Below are 19,529 nucleotides of genomic sequence, written 5' to 3' on the forward strand. Positions count from 1 at the left end.
AAAGACCAATAAAAAATAATAAATGTATCAAGTTTAATAAATGTTTATTGAAGAAAAAAATGATTACAATTCATAAAAGATTAATTATTTACATAATGCATTAAAAAATGCATAATATTTACATTCTTATTATAAACACATGCAACTTGACACCTGTATAATATGTAAATGAGTTACATAGCCTCTGACCTTTACAACAATAATACAATAACAAATATTAATGTACAAGAATCTGAAGCTTGGTTCCCACTTTGATGTAATACAAGAACACATGTGAGTTGACCAATCACAAGTGATTGTTGGGATGATCCATCGTGTTGTGATTGGTCAAACTATTTGCATTGCACTTAAGTCCTTGTATAGTGTCTTAGTGGGAACTAAGCTTTAGAATAAAAACAACATTATTTAGTAATGATGTGCATATAAATTTAAAGAAGTTGTTGCGAATGATTTATTACATATTGTGCGTAAAATATAATGTTATTTGAATGATTGAAGAAAACAATTGATAAAATATAAAATTGAAGAATATTATATTAAGCTCTATCTACACTATCAAACTTTATTTGACAAAAAATGTGATGTGTCCATATATGGACATGATGACATCATATCACTACCATATTTGGGCACATTTTTTTTAACAAACTAGTTTTAGTTTAGTTTTAGTTTAGTTTAGACAGAGCTTTATTTGTGACAAAACCTTGCAAACAGTACAAAACATTAAAACATAAGTTAATGTGCATTTAGTAGTAAAAAATAACAGTTTTTAACAGTTTTATACAATACATATACTAACATAAGTTAACTATTACAATGCATTCTATATAACAATGACATGATTAATAATGACATTATCCGTGTAATATTTTACAAAGTGCAACCTATGTTAAAATGACATTTATATTACCTTAAATGACATATACATTATCTTTAAATGACATTTATATTATTTTAGATCTATAAATTAAAAGCACAATTTCTCTTATGAAAAAAACGATTATAACAATATTAATAAATAGAAAAAGTGAAGAGTTTAAAATCTGTAATATGCTTATGGCATTTACATTTCTTACCTACAATGTACAACAAAAATAAATCATCTATTTTATAATACTTTACTGGACCCAAACCGTCTCCTTACCGAAAAAAAGGAGAAACTATAAAAAAACAACAAATTTAATAGTAATAAATAATAAATATTTGATAATAAAAAAGGTAAAACTACCATCAGATTTATGGGAACGCCCCTTAAATTAGTTACTATGTTTATTTTAAAATAATAAAACAAATCTTTTAAAGTTTTTTTTACTGCAGCAATTAACATTATTTTTGATTGTATTTCCCTCATTTTCTAGATTTTTGTAAACGTTATTATAAACTGCTTTTCATAAATAGTTTTACCAACTTCTTATGTACACAAATAAATATAAGCCTTTATTCGATAGTAAGCCCATGTGTTTTATTTCACTCATTTATTAACCCCACTTGAATAATAAAAGTCTTGCATCCAAAATTAGCATAAATTAGTGGATGGGATTTTTCTTGAGCATGGGACTACATTTGCTCATATTTTTTATATAGAATAATAATATTTGATAAACAAAAACTTCCTAATTTGTAGCAAAACCAACTTTCTTCAAATTGTTATTTACAGAACAAGGTGAAAGAATAAAATGTGGACAATAATATTATTATTTAGATAAAATTATTTTCATTAAATATTAATACCTATCGCGATGGAGAAGCACACTAGATTGTTCAAATACTGAGAAAAATATTGAAAGATAAGAGAATAGAATCAATAAACAAAATAGTTTAATTTATATATCTTTTTATTTTTTTGTAATCTAAAAATATGTGTTGCGAATCCGTTCTTAGTGCTTTGGCCATTTTATATGAATCTTTTTTTTTAATAAAAGAACCAAAATATAGTATAACGCTGGATATATGCAGCAAAATGGTACTGTATGTGCATCATACAGACATCTCTCTCTTAGTTTTCAGTTTTGGGAGTTTTTTTTTTAAATTAAAATGTTGTTGTTCAGATATAGGCCCACCTCAAAGTGGGTGGGCTTGAATAATAATAATTGAATCATATAACAATAAATATAATAATAAAATCAATAATAAGGTAACAATAACATTAATACATATTTATTTACATTTCAAAGATAATGCAGCCATGTTGATGGAAATATATACAGAAAATATCAAAGATAATTACTATTACCTCCTTGTTTATAAAAAGTACTGATTCTGCGACTTTAAAATCATTAATAATTTTAATAATGCTTGACATTGCAAAGTACTTTGAAAGTCCATTCCTATTTTCGAATGGTAAAATCCTCATAAAAATGTTCTTAATAAAGTTTTATAAGCTAATTAGCCAATGGATATTGTTTGACCAGAATGTATGATGTTGAAGATCTGGATGTGGGAGACTAATGATGTTGGAGGTCTGGATGTGGGAGACTAATAAACTGCATTGCTAAAGCATTTTTGACTGTAAATTTGTTAATTAACCAATCAAATCAATTTGTCCATATATGGCCATATGAACATCTGTCAGGATAGACGTTGAATGTAAAAAGAAATTTGTGCGCTAAATTTAAGCATGATTTCAGCTTTTTATTACCAACTCCATCGTTTAAAACACTTTTTCTCATTACAGGCAAATGAAGGAGAGGTAGAGAATAGTATGTATAGTTGCTAGGCATCCAATGCATGCTATAGTTGCCATGACTACACTTGTTCTTGTTTAGGTAGGTTTTTAGGGTACATGTCATTGTAAAATCTGGACTTACAAAACATCAATTGATATTATTATCTATTGTTAATGTTGAAATGAACAACTTTGTTCAGCAATGCATTGATGCCAAAGTTTGTCTGAGGTAGAAGAGAATATTTATTTTTTAAAACTTCAAATTCATTTTTATCCTAAATAAAACTTTAATACATACTCCTCAAAGACTTCATTAATTTACTAACATCCAATTAGAGACCAGGTAGATGGCCTGTTGAACACAATCGTGACCCTTTGATGCTCAAAGCATATTCTACATATGCTCAGAAACGTATGAGCATACACAAAATAGGTGACAGCTCCTTAGGCATTGTGGGAAGAGACGCACAGCTCCTTAGGCATTGTGGGAAGAGAAGCAACAAAGTGATTCTATTGTATTTACTATTATTTCTTGTACTGAGAAATTGTATTTTCATTTAATAGTACAATTTAAATATCTTAAATGATATTTGTTTTTAAAATTTAACTTTAAAATTGCTTGAGATAATCTAAGTTATCTTATTAACATTAAAACCAGTTTATATTGAAAGAAAATACTTTTACCACACTATCAAAAATAGTTTTCAATGATTTAATTGTATAAATATTACTTTTTCTTTTAAAAAGTGTTTTTATATGTTAGGTTTTTTTAAAAAAGGTGGTTTATCGTTCAATCAATAGAGACAGCTCAACACAAATGTGTATTGCACCAAAATGTTTCAATATTATCAATTTTAGGTGTAAAAAACCCCATTTAAACATTATTTTTAACCAAAAATAAATATTTTTATAAAAGGCTTCAGCTCAGCAGAATTACTGAAATTGTATTTATCTTGAATAACTTAAAAGAGTTTCCCAAAACAGAAAATGAAAATTGTCAGAAAATGTTACTGACTGGATTAGGAGTCAGGGGTAAGCCCACCCTGGGATACAACCTTTGCCTAATAAAAATTGATGAACTAAAATCATTTTGGTCCAATAAGTGGCAAGCCCATAGCCAGGATTATTTACAGGCTGGTTCTTTTTTCCACAAAAGGGGAAAAATCGTCATGAGCTATTCCTATTTACCATTACCTTCACTGACTGCTAGTTTCAAAAGGGCACTTGAGCAAAAAAAAGGTTTTTTAACTGGCTGGCTACAGGCTTAAATGGTATATATTAACCTTAACCATTTACGAATAAATTACCTACAGCATAGAGGTGGGGATTGTACCATTAAACACAAGCATTTAATTATTATTATTCTACATAATTCCTCTATGATACAAAGACAAACTTTTCTGCAAATTATAACATTTATACAGACACATAATAGAGGATGCCTAGTTGAACCGCGTGCACGCCTTTTTCCATCTGCACTGCGTACACCACATATGTCTGTTGTCCATCCCGTAAACCTTGCGACATTTGCGGCCATCACTTCTAATTCTGTTGGGTGCGTGAAAGTCACTGGATTTAGGAGAGGCTGCCTGATGTTGTTGCTGTCTCTGCTGAACCACGTTTAACTTATGTGTATGAATTGTCATCTGAAATAAAGAATATTCAAATATTGTTATTCAAATAATGATTATTCATGAGTTGAATGGGGGAGGAGTGCTTTGATTGGTTTAAAGTTTAAAACATTAATGAATATTCATTATTTGAGCATTCAAAAATAGTAGTTTAATGATGCCATAAATGTAGCGGTCATAGATTATAAAATAAAAATAAAATGGAGCAAGTGAGTCTCAAACACTTGCCGATATTATGGCTATGGATTACGGTTCCACTGTCTTCAATCGTAAATAAATTTCCGTAATTCATCTAGTATCAGTTATCCAATTGACTACTCATCATGTATACAAAGCAAGCACTTCCAACTATCAGGTAACAGATGTTTTTAGTTAACGAGGCAAAGTTAAGTTACATAACATTAAGAGCATAATTACCTCTGCTGGTGCGGATGTTGCTTTAAACTCTGGCTGAAAACTATGCTGCCAAGAAAAGGTGTCAGCAATTGGCACTGGCTCAGCATTCTGTAAGCAATAATAATAATTATGTAGATGTGTACTAGGACATGGGGTCAGAGATTGCAAGGTCCCGGTTGACATGTGGCACACTGCCCACTATACATCCTGCAATGTTAAGCTATCTGTTACTGTGAACAACCTAAAGCTCTCTCTACACTATCAAACTTTATGTGACAAAAAATGTAATGTGCCCAAATATGGACATGATGATGTCATACCACTACCATACTTGAGCTTTAATAGTCCTATTCCAAGATAGATATTACATAATTTGTGTACAGCGCAAGTTTGTTAGAAAAGAAAACTCTACAGTTTGGTCATAAAATTTGCAAAATGTCTCTTCAACACATAAATGTCACCACCTACCATACTGACTGTTCGTTGTTTCTGAATGACCTGTTTTGGCTCATCGTGAATCAGGGGTCGTGCCAGGTCAATATGATTTGATGTTGGCGGTGGAGAGGATGTGGTCATGTTGGCGAAGCCCTCAGACACTGTATCTATCGTGCTGTCAATCTCAGTGTAGTAGAAATCTTCTTCACCATCATCACTGTCATCATCTTCCAATGGTCTCCTGTAAAATGATAAAATATAATATATTAACATAAAACATTCATAACAATCATATGAGTAGTAGCAAATGAAGGGCGTGGCCCATAATAAAGCTTGGTTCCCATTTGGATGGAACAACGTAGCCACAACACAAGTGAGTTGGCCAATTACAAGTTACAGTTTGGATGCTTCATTGCGCCTTTAATTTGCATTTACAATGATGATGCTAAGGAGGAGGATGACAAAGAAGTAGAAAATGATGGTTTTCATATCCCCTTACCTTTTTTCGAATTACTTCAGATATTGAGATATTCTAAACTTTACATTGGAATTACATGGTAAACTAAACCATACATTAATAGTGTTTCTTCACTATGCAACCAGTTAAACCAGACAGTTGAAAGATAAGTTTACAATGATGAGGTCATTTCTTTCCATTTTCGTTTTAATTTTAATAAACCAAACGGCACTCACTTGAGATGAACGGTCCTGACGTGTTTCTCAATTCCTTGACGCGTACACAACACCTTTGTGCAGCTATTCCATCGACATTGATACAATTTCTTTGAGCCCTGTAGAAAAAAATATTTAAAAATAAGCTGTGTACACATGCATTAGATTTAATCGTGACTGGAGCAGATTTAAGCTAATCCAAATCAGAGTGCTTGTGTGATCACACACTCTCTTATATTTCTCTGCTGATATATCTCTGATCTACATCTAAAGCTCTGTCTACACTATCAAACTAGTTTGACAAAAAAAGTGTGATATGCCCAAATATGGTAGTGATATGACAATATCATGGCACAATTTTGTCACATAAAGCTTGATAGTGTAGACAGAGCTTTAAATAACTCTGATAGGTGTCAGAGGTATATGTGATGTTATGTCACACACATATTTGCAGCACTATATTTAACTACGATAAAAAAGAGAGAGCGCTGTCCTTAAAAAAAAAAATTGATAACAGACTAAACCGATAAAAATATGAAATGAAACACATTCTTGCACATTGGTCTTTATATACCAATGATAACACCATTAATCACATTTTGTTGGATATGAAATTTAAGCTGTGAGTGTTTGCAGATAAAGGTGGCCTTTGATTGGTTATTGGCAGGACGATTGATCTTGTTTTCAGACATGCAAGATACGAGCAGATTGGGTTGCATTAAACACAGACGCTTTCTTTTTTTCAACCTACTGACGATTAATCAACCGCTGGTTCCAACCTAATAAATATAAAAGTTGGTAACCAAATTTGGTAGACAAAATGTGAGTTCTTTTTATTCTTAGACGACGACGAGGTGCCTACAAATTCTCTCAGTTTTATTTTTTTACCAAAATACACGAGAATCCAGTACCTAGTACCTATGACTGAGTATATAATAGTGGCTGATCAAGGATTTTGAAGTGGGCCTAAAAATTGTCAAATGAACTGCTATTTGCCATCTTTTGCCATAAACATTTTGAGTTGGGTCTGCATGCCTATGTAGCTCTGTCCTGTTTACAAACCGACGTGGCAAAATTGTTCCCTAATAATGTAATTTTTTACCATAACTTTTATAGCAATCTAAATTGGGGTTACCCCGGTGAACTGGTTCACAAAATAGCCCCTGTATCAGGGGGATTACCACCTATTTGATAGGACAGTGATTAATTCACTATTGGTAATCCTTGGCCACATTGCCTAAAGACATAAAAAAATAAAAAATTTAAAAAAATTTGATGCCGTTTGGATGTGTTTTATATACTATTTTTTCCTTTTTAAAAGTTTAGTGTTTTTTTATTTGAAATAAAGGATGATTTTACTAACCAAATTGATTGCAGTACATAAACTTTGGAAAAGTAAAAATAGAATATTACATAATTATATATTGTGCAATCTTCCTTGTATTTTACACTATTTGCTATTTATAGTTGATGATGTTTTCCAGTCATGTTTAAATATAGACCATTGTATACCATCAATCACACCATAAGTCACCTCTCAATACATCCTTTCACTTTAATCATGAAAATATTTATACAAATTATATTATAATGGGATAATATAGAAAATAACATGAAAAGCATTGTGATTAACAGATAGAATAGCAAGGTGGGAGTATCCTCCATGGTGTGAGTATCCTAAATGTATTTTAAGGGCACATAATTGCCCTCACTAGCTAATTGTTCAGCACAAATTCTCAGCCATCTTTCTCCCAAACCCTTCCTCCTTTATTTTCAAGGCTATATCACTTCACTTTCAATTTCTAGTTTAATATTCTTAATTATGGAATTTACCAGACAAACATAACTAGTTTTTATTATCTTTAAGTATATGATGCAATAATCAATTTCTAAATAAATGACGTTTAAGTTTATTTTTACATTCATTGGTATTTCCACAAAAATGAATTTTTATACAATATATAGATGTTTATATAAATCAGATAATTTATTTATTCCTCTTTTCTAAACATAGTGTGGTCTCCCCACCCCCACCCACCCCCCCAAAACAAGAAGTCTCCATAATAAGGAACCTATAACCGAGTATAGACAGGCAAGCTCACATATAAATAATATATAGTTTCAACTCTCTCTATCATTACCCAAAAGAAAGGCCTGAAAATATTGTTCTTTTATATTATTATTAGTATAAAGGTATGTTCACACAGTTTCATTTCTATATCTATCATAAAGGATCCCTTTAAAATAGTAGTGTTAGGGCCGGTTCACACAGCTTACAGAAGAATAAAAAGCTCTACAAAGTTGTAAAAAGTTTTTTATTAATGGAAGTCATGTAAACTAATCCAATTCAACATCAACAATGCATGCTGGGAAACCACGAAGCGCTGGTGTCCTTGTCAGTTCCAAAGTAGTTCATTCGGATCATGTGACAAAAATTGGTACTATCCCAAGTTTTGTATTCTTTGAAAATGTCAAAATCTTCCAATGTCTTTTTACCTTCACCATTCCCTTGAATCTACTTAAACGTAATATAAGTACTTATTGGTTGAATAGAATAATCAGTGTTTAATTCAGGACACTGTACAGTATATTAAGTGACCAATGATATTAATATCTGCAAAAATAACTGTATGTGAATTGTGATACATTTTTAAATGCTTCTTAATTTAAAAAGTAAAAGTTATACACATTTTTAAATTATAATAACAAATGTAATTGTTTGTTATACAATCTTGTACAAAGTTAATCATTGAATTGTAGAAAACTAAAGTATTATCAAATTGGGATGGCTAAAAAAGAAATTACAAGCAATTTGAAATTAATCTTTTAAAATTATTTTGAGGGATTAAACATTGAAATCGATAGAATTGAAATTTATTAAAATTAATTTGAAATAAAAATAGACATAAAGAAGACTTCAACTTTTATAATTCAAAAGTTCAATTCATCCTTCAATTGACAAAACTATAATTGTGTATTACTATGTACTGTATGTTTTTTGGCATAGACACAATGGCAGGCAATGATGTGCAGGGCTGCCAGAGAGACCTGCAGCAATGATGCTCAGGGCTGCCAGAGAGACCTGGAGAAAACATCAATGATTTTCAAGTTGTTCTGCCGCCTTAGGGTTTGTTTTACTAGAAGAGTAAACACAAAATATATCATGATACAGACCTCGCAACTCTCCCGATAATGACAGGAATTTTCCGATAATCACAGGAATCTCCAGATATCTCCTTTTTCTAATTTGTTGTTAAACAAATTATGTATTTGTAAGCTATTTTAACAGCTGTTATTCAATTCAATCAATTTTATTTAGCTTACAATTTTTTTGTTTTAATTTTGTAAAGACAAAAGCAATACACTTTAATACCGTATTAAAATGTAATGGTTTCATTGTGACCTCCTAATTAAAAGCTGTTGGTTTTGAATATACAATAATCAGTGATTGTTGGACCATGACCAGGCATGCAAGACGTATTACTGGGATACAGAAAGACAAGATAAAGAGGGCGTGTCTCTTCATCTGGTAGAGGATGTTAGATAATAAGGCATGTCTCCTAATCTGGTAGAGGATATTATATAATAGAAAAGGCAGAGTCTCTAATCTGGTAGAGGATATTAAGGCGTGTCTCCTAATCTCGTAGAGATGGTGTCTCCTACAGTAGAGGGTGTTAGATCAATTCAATCATATTATAAGCTAGGGAAGATACATAATATATACTAGGGAACTTTGGGTTTTCACTTAGATTTCACTGCACTATTCAGTTTATTTGTATTCTGTAATGTATTGATTATATAGTGTAATCAATATATGCATCAAATAAATGCTCAATACACAAATACGTATTACATAGTTACATAGCATGTCAAAATTATTGTATCATAGTTTCTGCCGTAATTACTGTATGTACATTGTTTACTCTTTAACTCTTTGGTTTAAATGTATTATTTATTTGTAAGAATAATTTGTATATGGAACATAACATCAGTCTGCACGACATCATCTCATAAACAAACATACGTTATGCATTTGAAACATTTGAGGTTAAACGCTACATTTTTTATTAAACAGCAAAAAAACCTTGTTTATAATTTCATCAATTATGCTGGTCTGTAAGTTTGTATGTACATTTTTTTTTTCTCAAACGGATGTAAAAGTGCTTTTCATGAAAATGATATTTTACAAAGGCTTATGATAAGTGGATATTGCATTATTAAATTTATTCTTTATAAAATTAATGTAAATTTTATTGTTAAAGCCCCCTTCCCTACGTTTTTTAGATCTAATTTAAGATCACAAACTATATTTAATGTAAAAATAATACTATATGGTCCTATTGCGATAACTTTTTTCGTCTTTAAACGGTTAAAAATGTGAAAAATAAGTCGATTCTAATAATTATAGCGGCCCGCTATAAATCCCAAAATGCATTGCGCGCGGATTGATATTTTTGTTTTTCACCTGTAATTCGCCCACTTTTCGATCGATCGTGAGGCCAAAACAAATGGATGACTCCTAACTTGTCAGCGAAAATACCGGGTTTTCCCCAATTTGTATCAACGGAGTCTGGCAAAAATAGAAAGACAATTAATGCAGCAACTATACAACGTCAGGCTAGGTATATAGCTAGCGTACGATGTTCGTACGTTACCGATGTTTACCAGCTAGGCCTACAAAACTAAGCCTAGCTAGGCTAGGCCTAAGACCGTCCACGAGAGGTCGATCGCCGCGAGCTACTTAGGTAGTGCATTGTTTCTCACTTTTTATCATAATTTACCATAAAACGTACATTTAAGACAAGGAATGACATGGTTTAATGTTTTTAAAGTGATATATACGTATTATTTTCCAAAAAACGTCCAAAATTGCAGGGAAGGGGTCTTTAAAGCAACTGAAAAGCAAAGCTAATATTATTTTCAATTTCATAAACTATTTGTACATGTTTACCAAATTATTTATTTTAGTTAAATTTGACATTTAACATAAACAAAAAAAACTGTGTTATCATATTATTGTAGCTTTTCTTCTCATCTCATAAGATTGTATTCTGCCAAATGAGGAACTTGTTTCATCAAAATGTTGTAAACATTATAAAATATCATAATTCAACATGATTGTATTCTGCCAAATGAGGAACTTGTTTCATCAAAATGTTGTAAACATTATAAAATATCATAATTCAACATGATTGTATTCTGCCAAATGAGGAACTTGTTTCATCAAAATGTTGTAAACATTATAAAATATATTATAATTTATATGATTATGTATTATTTATTTATTTATCTCTTTCTTTCCGTGCTCTGTATGTTCTGGGTTGACCAACTAGCATAGGTGTTTAGCACCTGTTTGGTCTTTCCTTGCCCCCTTTTTATAATTGTTTTGTCTTCTTTGTATTGTATATGGCAGAAAATTGAATAAATAAATAAATAAATTATTATAATATGTTAAGTATTTATTTTGTTGAAGTAATTAAATAATGATGTAAAGCCCACTAGAGCACAATAACTGCCCCTCAATGTGTTTGCCTTTTTAAAATTATAAACACCCATTCCTGACCTCTCAGCATTTTTCATATTACGGTTTTGGTCTTTGAATGATAATTGAAATTGATATTTCAGTGCCAAACTGAAAATCAATATGAATATATGAATATCATTAATTACTCATGAATATTCATGTTGCTATGCATGAGCTATACAAAATCAGTAAAACAGTCTTTTTTTACAGTTTCTATTTTTAATTGTTTAGAGGATTATTTGTTATTCTACTGTATATCAAACATTTTTTTAAATCATTGTAATTCACAATCATCAAGGGCACACTCAGGGGACACAATGTGCTTGCTCTTAAAAAAACAGATTTTTAATAAGATTAATTAATAGAAGTAATGTCTAAATTTATTGTTTAATAATCTGGACATTCCATGCCTTTTTTTAATTCTAAAAGTATGAAAAAAATGACTAGTTAATAAAGTTGTTTATTTTTGCCTAAGACCTAAATTTCTAGTTACAAAGTACATGTTAGTCAATCTAATTTTTACATTTAAACTATAAAGCTATTTTCAACTTTATATTTGCAAAATTGCATTTTTATAGATTGCTAAAGATGCTTCCTGAATGATATTTAATGTTTAATTAACTGTAAAATGTTTGATAAATTGTTATGAATGGTAGTTGAGAGACAGCGCAATTTCCGTCCTTTACTCTATTGACTATTGACCCTATATTCAACTATTTGATTTAGAAATGCCAAAACAAAAGCACATGTTGAGGACAGGAAGAAGAAATCATGAAAAAAAAACAACAATTACACAATTTGATTGTAAAATTTGAGTTGAAGCTTAACCTATGAAAGTACCGAAACTTAATAATGGGTTCTTAAAATGAAAAAGAACAAGCAAGAACCAAATTAAAATGCAAAACAATTTACACTCTAAACAAATTTATTCATATTTTAGCATCTTTTTATAATTTTGAGTATAGGGCATTTAAATCGTTTTATATCTGAATATGAAAGTGTTATAATACTATCTTGAAGGTTATGTTACAACCTGACCTAGATCATGATACTTCAGTGACAGTAAATGCTTTTTAAGTGGTAGGTTGTCATCCTACAAAAGAGGCCTAAAATAATGACAGGTTGCTAATTATCACACTATCAGCTGTTTCAATTATTAAGTTAAAGGGTGGTCATTATAAATGTTAAACTGCCTGAAGTTTAATGTAAAGTAAATAAAGATGATAATATAAATATTATTCAAATGTTGTATAAATACTGTACTAGTTTCAATTATTAAGTTAAAGGATGGTTATGATGAAATGTTAAACTGCCTGAAGTTTAGTGTAAAGTAAATAAAATTGAGCATTTAAATATTAAATTTAAATGTTTTATAAATACTGTACTACAAACGTACTTAATTTAATCATAATTCAATGTAAATTCTTTTAAATGTAATTTTAATCGACTAAGCCTTTATTATTATTGTTATATTATATTATTATTGATATAAGTGTTGAATAGTTAAATACTGAATGTAAATATTTAAGTTGTTTTTTAAAAATGAAGAGCTGAAAAAGCAAAGATACTGGCAGGTTTGACCTGAATCTATCCTCTAAAAATACCTTTCCTACTAATCCACTGTCCTGCACTATTTTCTTTTGTTCATTAATATTATAACTCAATCTGAAAACCGCTGACCTGGGAGATATAAAATAACATCCCTGCACAAAAGGTCAAAGATCATCAGCAGGAACAATAGTCGTATTAGCAAGTAGTAATTGGCAGCTGATCAAATAAATTGTTAGTATGACGATACCGATACCAAGAAACACCGGCGAAATCTACTATAAATTAATTAGCTATGCATGCTACAATTAGTATTTCCCCTTCTCTCATATTTATTCATTTCATCTGTATAATGGAGTTGTACAGTAGCAGATCCAGGATTTTTAAATAGGGAGGGCCAATAAAAAAAATGGTGAAATTAAGTGCCCTTTGGATCGCCCATGCCATAACTTGGTATATAACAACACACCATCTCAGTGTCTTGGTTTAACCTCTTTTAAAAGGCCTTTTCTATTTAAAATGTACAGAATTAGTTTTGGTAGCTGATTATAAAAATGGATCATATCGTACCAACTGAATTTTTACAATTATAAAACTGGTTCTGTCAGGTTTGAGTCCAAAGGAGAAAGTAGTTCAAGCATTGCTGCTAAAATGTTATTGGAAATGGTTTAAGAACGGTTCCCGACACTTGAATCAATTGGCCTCTTTGAAAATGTTTTTAAGATAAGTTCTTTTTTTGCGGTTTTTTGCATAGACCTGTTTCTGCTGGCAAAAAAAACCTATATTCACTTGTTCAATAGAAACGGTAGGTTTACAAACAGAAGTTTGTTTATATATAGTGTGTCATGCACCATTAATTAAAGTCACTGTGTGCATTATTCATCATGTGAAAACCGATCAACTGTGACTCGGTAAGCAAACATATTTAATAGCTTTATTTTTAGAATAACAATATATTGATAAGTAGAGTAGTTACAGTGGAGCTAAGCTGCCATATTGTGACATTAGATTTACTGTAGTAGAATTCCTACGATCTTCCTAAAAACATCTCTCCATAAAATTTATCAAGGTACCTTCAAACAAGAATCTCAATGAATGGCATTAAAACTGCAAATTAATCTTTCTACTTAACAAAATAATAATTTTGAATGAAACAGTTCTGGTTTTTAACTTCTCCTTTCCTGAATAACCCACTTCCCTACATAACTCCCACTTTACCAAACATCTCCCCCTTTACTACATAACTTTCACTCAAAATTATTTGAACCAGTACCAGTACATATACAGTGGGTATATTACTACTACGATGTTCTATACACCAACAGCAGCAGCTAAATATACCAATAGACCACTACCCTGGATTAAACATTCAATGTACAACATTCAACACATACTAATCTTAAACAACATTCATTACCAGATGCATTACTCCTAATTAGGGGATAATCTACCAATGACATGATTGCAGGTGACATTATTTACATAGAATAACACCTGGTTTGAAATCAATAATGTATGTAATTTATTTATTTATTAGGGTCATTTGGTAATTGTCACATGTCACATGGAAGTTCCATTAATGAAATATTGTTAACAATGTATGTTGCACTTGTGTTCATGATAGATATATCGTTAAACATAGCTGAGTTGTGTAGTATGACATCGTCATGGAATTCATTCCATTTTTAATGTGACCTGTTGGTAACCTACAAATGGACAATTATGATGATTGATCAAGAGAGGCAATTTAGAATTAAAAGATGTTATCCCTTATTAAATAAAATAGAGATATTTGCTATGTGGAGTTTGTGACATAATGAAGGAACAATACTTTTGATATCCTAGCTAGTCACTTTGTTAAGAAACAATAACATTAACAAATATATTGAACAATTGTTTGACTGAGTCAATAACGTAGCAATTGTACTTTTAGGATAATCCATTGTGAAAGAGGTGAGATGTTACATCACTATGACCCTTAATTTCCCCCTGCATTAAAGCCTCTGCAGGGTTGTAGTCGCTTGAATCAAAATAACCGGTTTTTATTAATGTCAAACATCAAAACGATGATGTATTCGATTTCAAACAGGAAGAAATTAAGCAGGCAGATTAAAGATTACTATAATGGTATTATATATTAAAGATTTACTATACTAAAACATTATAAATTCAGAATGAAAGTGCAGTACCTTAGTATAGTAATTAAAACCAGGGCCGTAGCTCACATTCAAAATTAAGAAGTACACTGGTGCAAATGTAATGCTGCCGTCTTTAAATTAATAGATTCAAAACAGTATGAAGAAATAGAGACAGGAAGACTGTCTCACTAGTGACAGCTCTAAATGCACTTATCCAAGTATGGTCCAAGACATTGGTTCTAGCCTCATAATAGGTAACCATATTGATTGGAGCAGTAATATGCTGTAATTATAAAAGGCTGCTCCCAAGGTCAAAGATCAAATACACACAAAATACAATGAGTTGAAGGTTGGGTTGCTTTGGTGCATACATAGGGTGTGTGTATTACATTTCAGAGTATGATGCGATTCTATCACAAATAACACAAAAAAGGAACAAGCACAACATTTGTAGGTGTCCTTTATAGGAAAGATGCTTTTTCCTAATTGCCTGGTTCTTTGGATGAGATGTTAAGCTGTTGGTTCCATGTAAATAAATGTGCACATTAAAATATTGGACAATGCACATTTTTTTTTATACATTTTACATGAAACAACAAGTTACAACAGATGTACATTCTTTTCTCATTAGTTTTGACAGTTTTGAGTTGGAACTAAACGAACCTTATTATATTGGAGTTTATTAAATAAAATCAAAGATGTAAAAAAGAAAAATGCAATGACTCACCTTAATCTTTTTTAATGGGGTATTCTCTTCGACTTCAAACTCCGCCCCACAGTCAAAAACATCAATACCTTCATCCAACGACAAACTAAAGACCTGCGCAGGTGGACCGAATGATGGTTCCACCAAGGACCGGCTACCTCCCTCATACTCCATCTTTTCCGTACCCGCCTGTGGGCTTTCCCGATCGCTGTTTGACGATGCGGATGGAGACGGGATCCACCTTGTGTTATCGAAGCTAAACCTACCGCTGGATGCAGAGCCTAGGCTACTTGGTGGTGCGTTGATGGTCGCAGGAGACCAGGAGGATGACAGGCCATAGCGGGCTGGGCTAGATGGACTAGGTGGCTCCCCAACTGAAATTGAAATGGAAAAATTACTACTTACTCTCAGTTATTTTCATAGTCAATGTGCAGCATATTTCTATTATTAAAACTTCCCAAACACTGTAAATCCATATAATTATATTACATGGATGGGTAAAGAGTGTCTGTAATAGTTCATATACGGGTGTAAAAACATTGTCTTCTTTATAAGATTAATGTTAAGTTTAAAATTTGTTTTCTTGATCAAAATAGCCTTGCACCATACATCATACATACAAGGATATTTAGTATTAAATTATATTTGGCAAACAAAAATAAAGGGAAACTCTATACTGATTATCCTTTTAACAAACCGCAGAGAAGTTATTGTACTTTTATGCCATATTTGGATGTATTTATGCCATATTTGGATGTATTTTGGCCATGACCTCATAACTGTATATTCTATCAATTGTAGGTAAACCACTGGGCCTCTTCTTATCGGCACTTGGCTGGCCATTAGCCTCGCTGATAACATTGACAATTATTGGTCATGAATATTCTAATTGAAGACGTCAATTATTGAATACACAATCATTATATAAATTTGGTATATGGCTGTACAAATAGATGTGGCCTGTGCACTCGGCCTGTGGCTGTACAAACAAGGTACACACATAACCTCACTTTGAATTCAAACAATGAGCGTACTTGCTAAATTTGACCTGTCTGGACTTGTTCAAACAAGGCAGCTGGACTATATTAAACAATCATGATCATAACAACAAGATATATATCTATATTTTTTGGTCCATTAATAGTATTGTCTGTATTGTGTATGTACTTTAAATAGTTTTAATCTTATAACATGTTTTGGATGTGGATGTGTTTAAATTGTTGGTTTTTTAGATGTTAGTTTTTAAAGTTTTCTAATAATTTTGGATGCATACCAAAGAGGCACAGAACAAATTCTAAACCGCCCAGTGATAGTGAAAATTAATATATAAACGATAAAGATGAGGAAATCTTTGAGAATGAGAAAAAGCCACCCCCAACAAGAGTAATAAAAGAATGAAAATTATTGAAGGAAAAGGAAAATATAATTAAAAATTTACCTCCACTCCTGAATCCTGGACTGCACGAGAGTGACGTAAGAACCATAGCGGCCATAACGTCCTCCATTGATGGTTCTTCATCTATTTTGGGTGCTTTTGGACTGAAATTATTTAACCCAAAAATTATTTAATAGTAGGTATTAAAAATTAAATCTTTTACCATATCTATAAACTTAGAGATATTATAGTATATCGTTATAGCACTATAAAAAATAGGAATGTCAAAAAGGGTTTTCATGAATATCATACCATGATATTCTTCCTTCCAAATATCCCTTTAAATTAATTATGCATGTCAATAACAAGTAATTTCATATTGAGGTCATGACCTAATTTCAAGTATTATCTAAATGAAATTCTTGAACTGAGCCAAACTCTCAGTTTAGCAACAACACAGCCATAAGGAAGCTATGCAAATTAAGCACATGCTAAGTTGAGATATAAACAAACCGGCCGGCGCCCACAGCTCATTTGTTATGCATGAATAATCGCAAAACGCAACACACTCTTCTGCTGTGTTCTCTAGAGGCTAGCTGTGTCACGGCATAAATGCTTGGCCTCACATATTACCATACAATGGATAGAGAAGTTGAAACGGAGCCAAGGTCGATGCAGTTGACAACCCTGAACGATGAAAACAAACCCAATGACGTTTATCAAATCAGTCGCTGCGCCGCTAATAAACATTAAAAAAACGACATTTTTTGTGTATTTTACGTATCAAAATTCAAATTTAACATTCTAAATGTATAAGGCAATATTTATTAAACGTTACTGACGGAATAAATTTATAAAATACATGTTTATTTGCCGATGAAAACAGAGCGGCGAATTTAGCATGCACGGGAAAAAAATAATCTCTTCAGCTATCAACACGAGTTAATGACGTCACCATATAGTTTTTTTTGTATTGCGTTGCAAAACATTGGCAATCTTCCAATAAAGAAGGCACTTTTCGCTGACTACATCAAAATCATACATCGTACAACATTGCACAACGTATTCTTAAAAAAATTGGTATGACGCAATCATGAAATTTGGGGGTTTCCGATGTGTCCATAAATATTCTCTATGTGCATCCCTTTTTAATATTTATGAAATGCACGACGTATTTATAAGCAAAAACAATGCACATTACAATTTTAGCTAACGACTTAAAAAATACATTGGTTTTATAGACTTACCTGCTTGGTACGTCAATATAACTCGAGACATGCCTCTTTTTAGCTTCGGTAACCGAGATATCTGCAAGCTTAGAATAATCCGTATCATTGGACACCAGACGGGCAGATTTTCTACTTTCTAGCAGCCTAACATCATCCAATTTGACCTTCACCATCGTGTCTTCGTCGTCGTTTAAAACAATCAACACCTCGTTCGTCTGTTTCCGGTGTTTCTGAACAACACCTGAAATTTCGCGCCCATTGTGAGTGGTGAACACCGTCTGATTAAATTTCAGATGTACCTTTGAAACTGGCTGAAAACATGGGCCTACGATTTCCATATCTCGGTATGTTCTTGCATAACCGTCATCAAAGTGCACTATATACGTTGTATCGCCGCCTCCACGATTTTTGACATCTTTTATCACGCCGGGATAGAACATCCCATCTTGCCACGGTGCCGCAACTCTTGTACCGATTATGGATCGTTTCGCCATTCTTCGGGAACCGTACATATTTCACCTCACACTCCCTCAACAAAGTAGGCCTACTACTACAAATCCAAAAGCGTGATAAATACAATATGGTATTTCTAAATCAAAATACAGCCTCTACTCCTCTGTACTCGATCAAAATTATCCTATTTTTGCTTGACAACAAGCCGCAACTTCGCCGGTAAAATCCAATCGTGTGTTTGTTTTCTTTTTGCAGTAGGCGGAGCAAAGCAAGCGATGTACTATCAATTAGCGTTCCTATTGGACCGATTCCTACACACACTCTACTGTGATTGGATGACGGTGAAATGACTGACAGTCACGATAAAAACAGGAAGTATTTACAGCGGTCACATGTTTCTTTGTTATGATTTAGGTTTTATTTAGCTATTATTCGTGTCAAAATTAAAGGCCAATTTTAATTAAAACTAATATATTTCTATAGCTAATTTGATCACAAAAATGAATATAAGGCAAACACCGCATTTTGGCTAAGAAGCAAATGTATTATTTAACCAAATATACGGGCTGAACTCAAAGTTTGAGTACGTGCTAAAAAGGGCGAATGACCTGTCAGCTGTGAGGCACTGCTTGGGATTTAATAAATTGGCTGTTCCAATAATTGTACATACTTATTCAATAAGCGGCACCGGTTTCAGGAGAGAGGGGTTACATTTCACCTCTCTATTGAATGTCATACAACATTATGACGTAATGTT

General features: G+C 31.9%; 1 protein-coding gene across 1 annotated transcript; it reads right to left on the reverse strand.

Moving 5' to 3' along the window:
* Positions 1 to 27: 27 nt before the first annotated feature.
* Positions 28 to 19,023, reverse strand: LOC144839132 (zinc finger protein 704-like). The gene is made up of 7 exons (XM_078694445.1): positions 18,338 to 19,023; positions 17,154 to 17,254; positions 15,737 to 16,089; positions 5,821 to 5,918; positions 5,161 to 5,368; positions 4,714 to 4,800; positions 28 to 4,311 (listed from the first exon to the last, which is right to left on the reverse strand). Exons 1-7 carry the CDS (start codon positions 18,829 to 18,831, stop codon positions 4,108 to 4,110), a joined length of 1,545 nt encoding a protein of 514 aa, XP_078550571.1. The 5' UTR covers positions 18,832 to 19,023; the 3' UTR covers positions 28 to 4,107.
* Between the last annotated feature and the right edge of the window lie 506 nt (positions 19,024 to 19,529).

This window comes from Antedon bifida, chromosome 4 (assembly GCF_963402885.1).
Source record: "Antedon bifida chromosome 4, ecAntBifi1.1, whole genome shotgun sequence".
In the NCBI taxonomy this organism is placed as follows: domain Eukaryota; kingdom Metazoa; phylum Echinodermata; class Crinoidea; order Comatulida; family Antedonidae; genus Antedon; species Antedon bifida.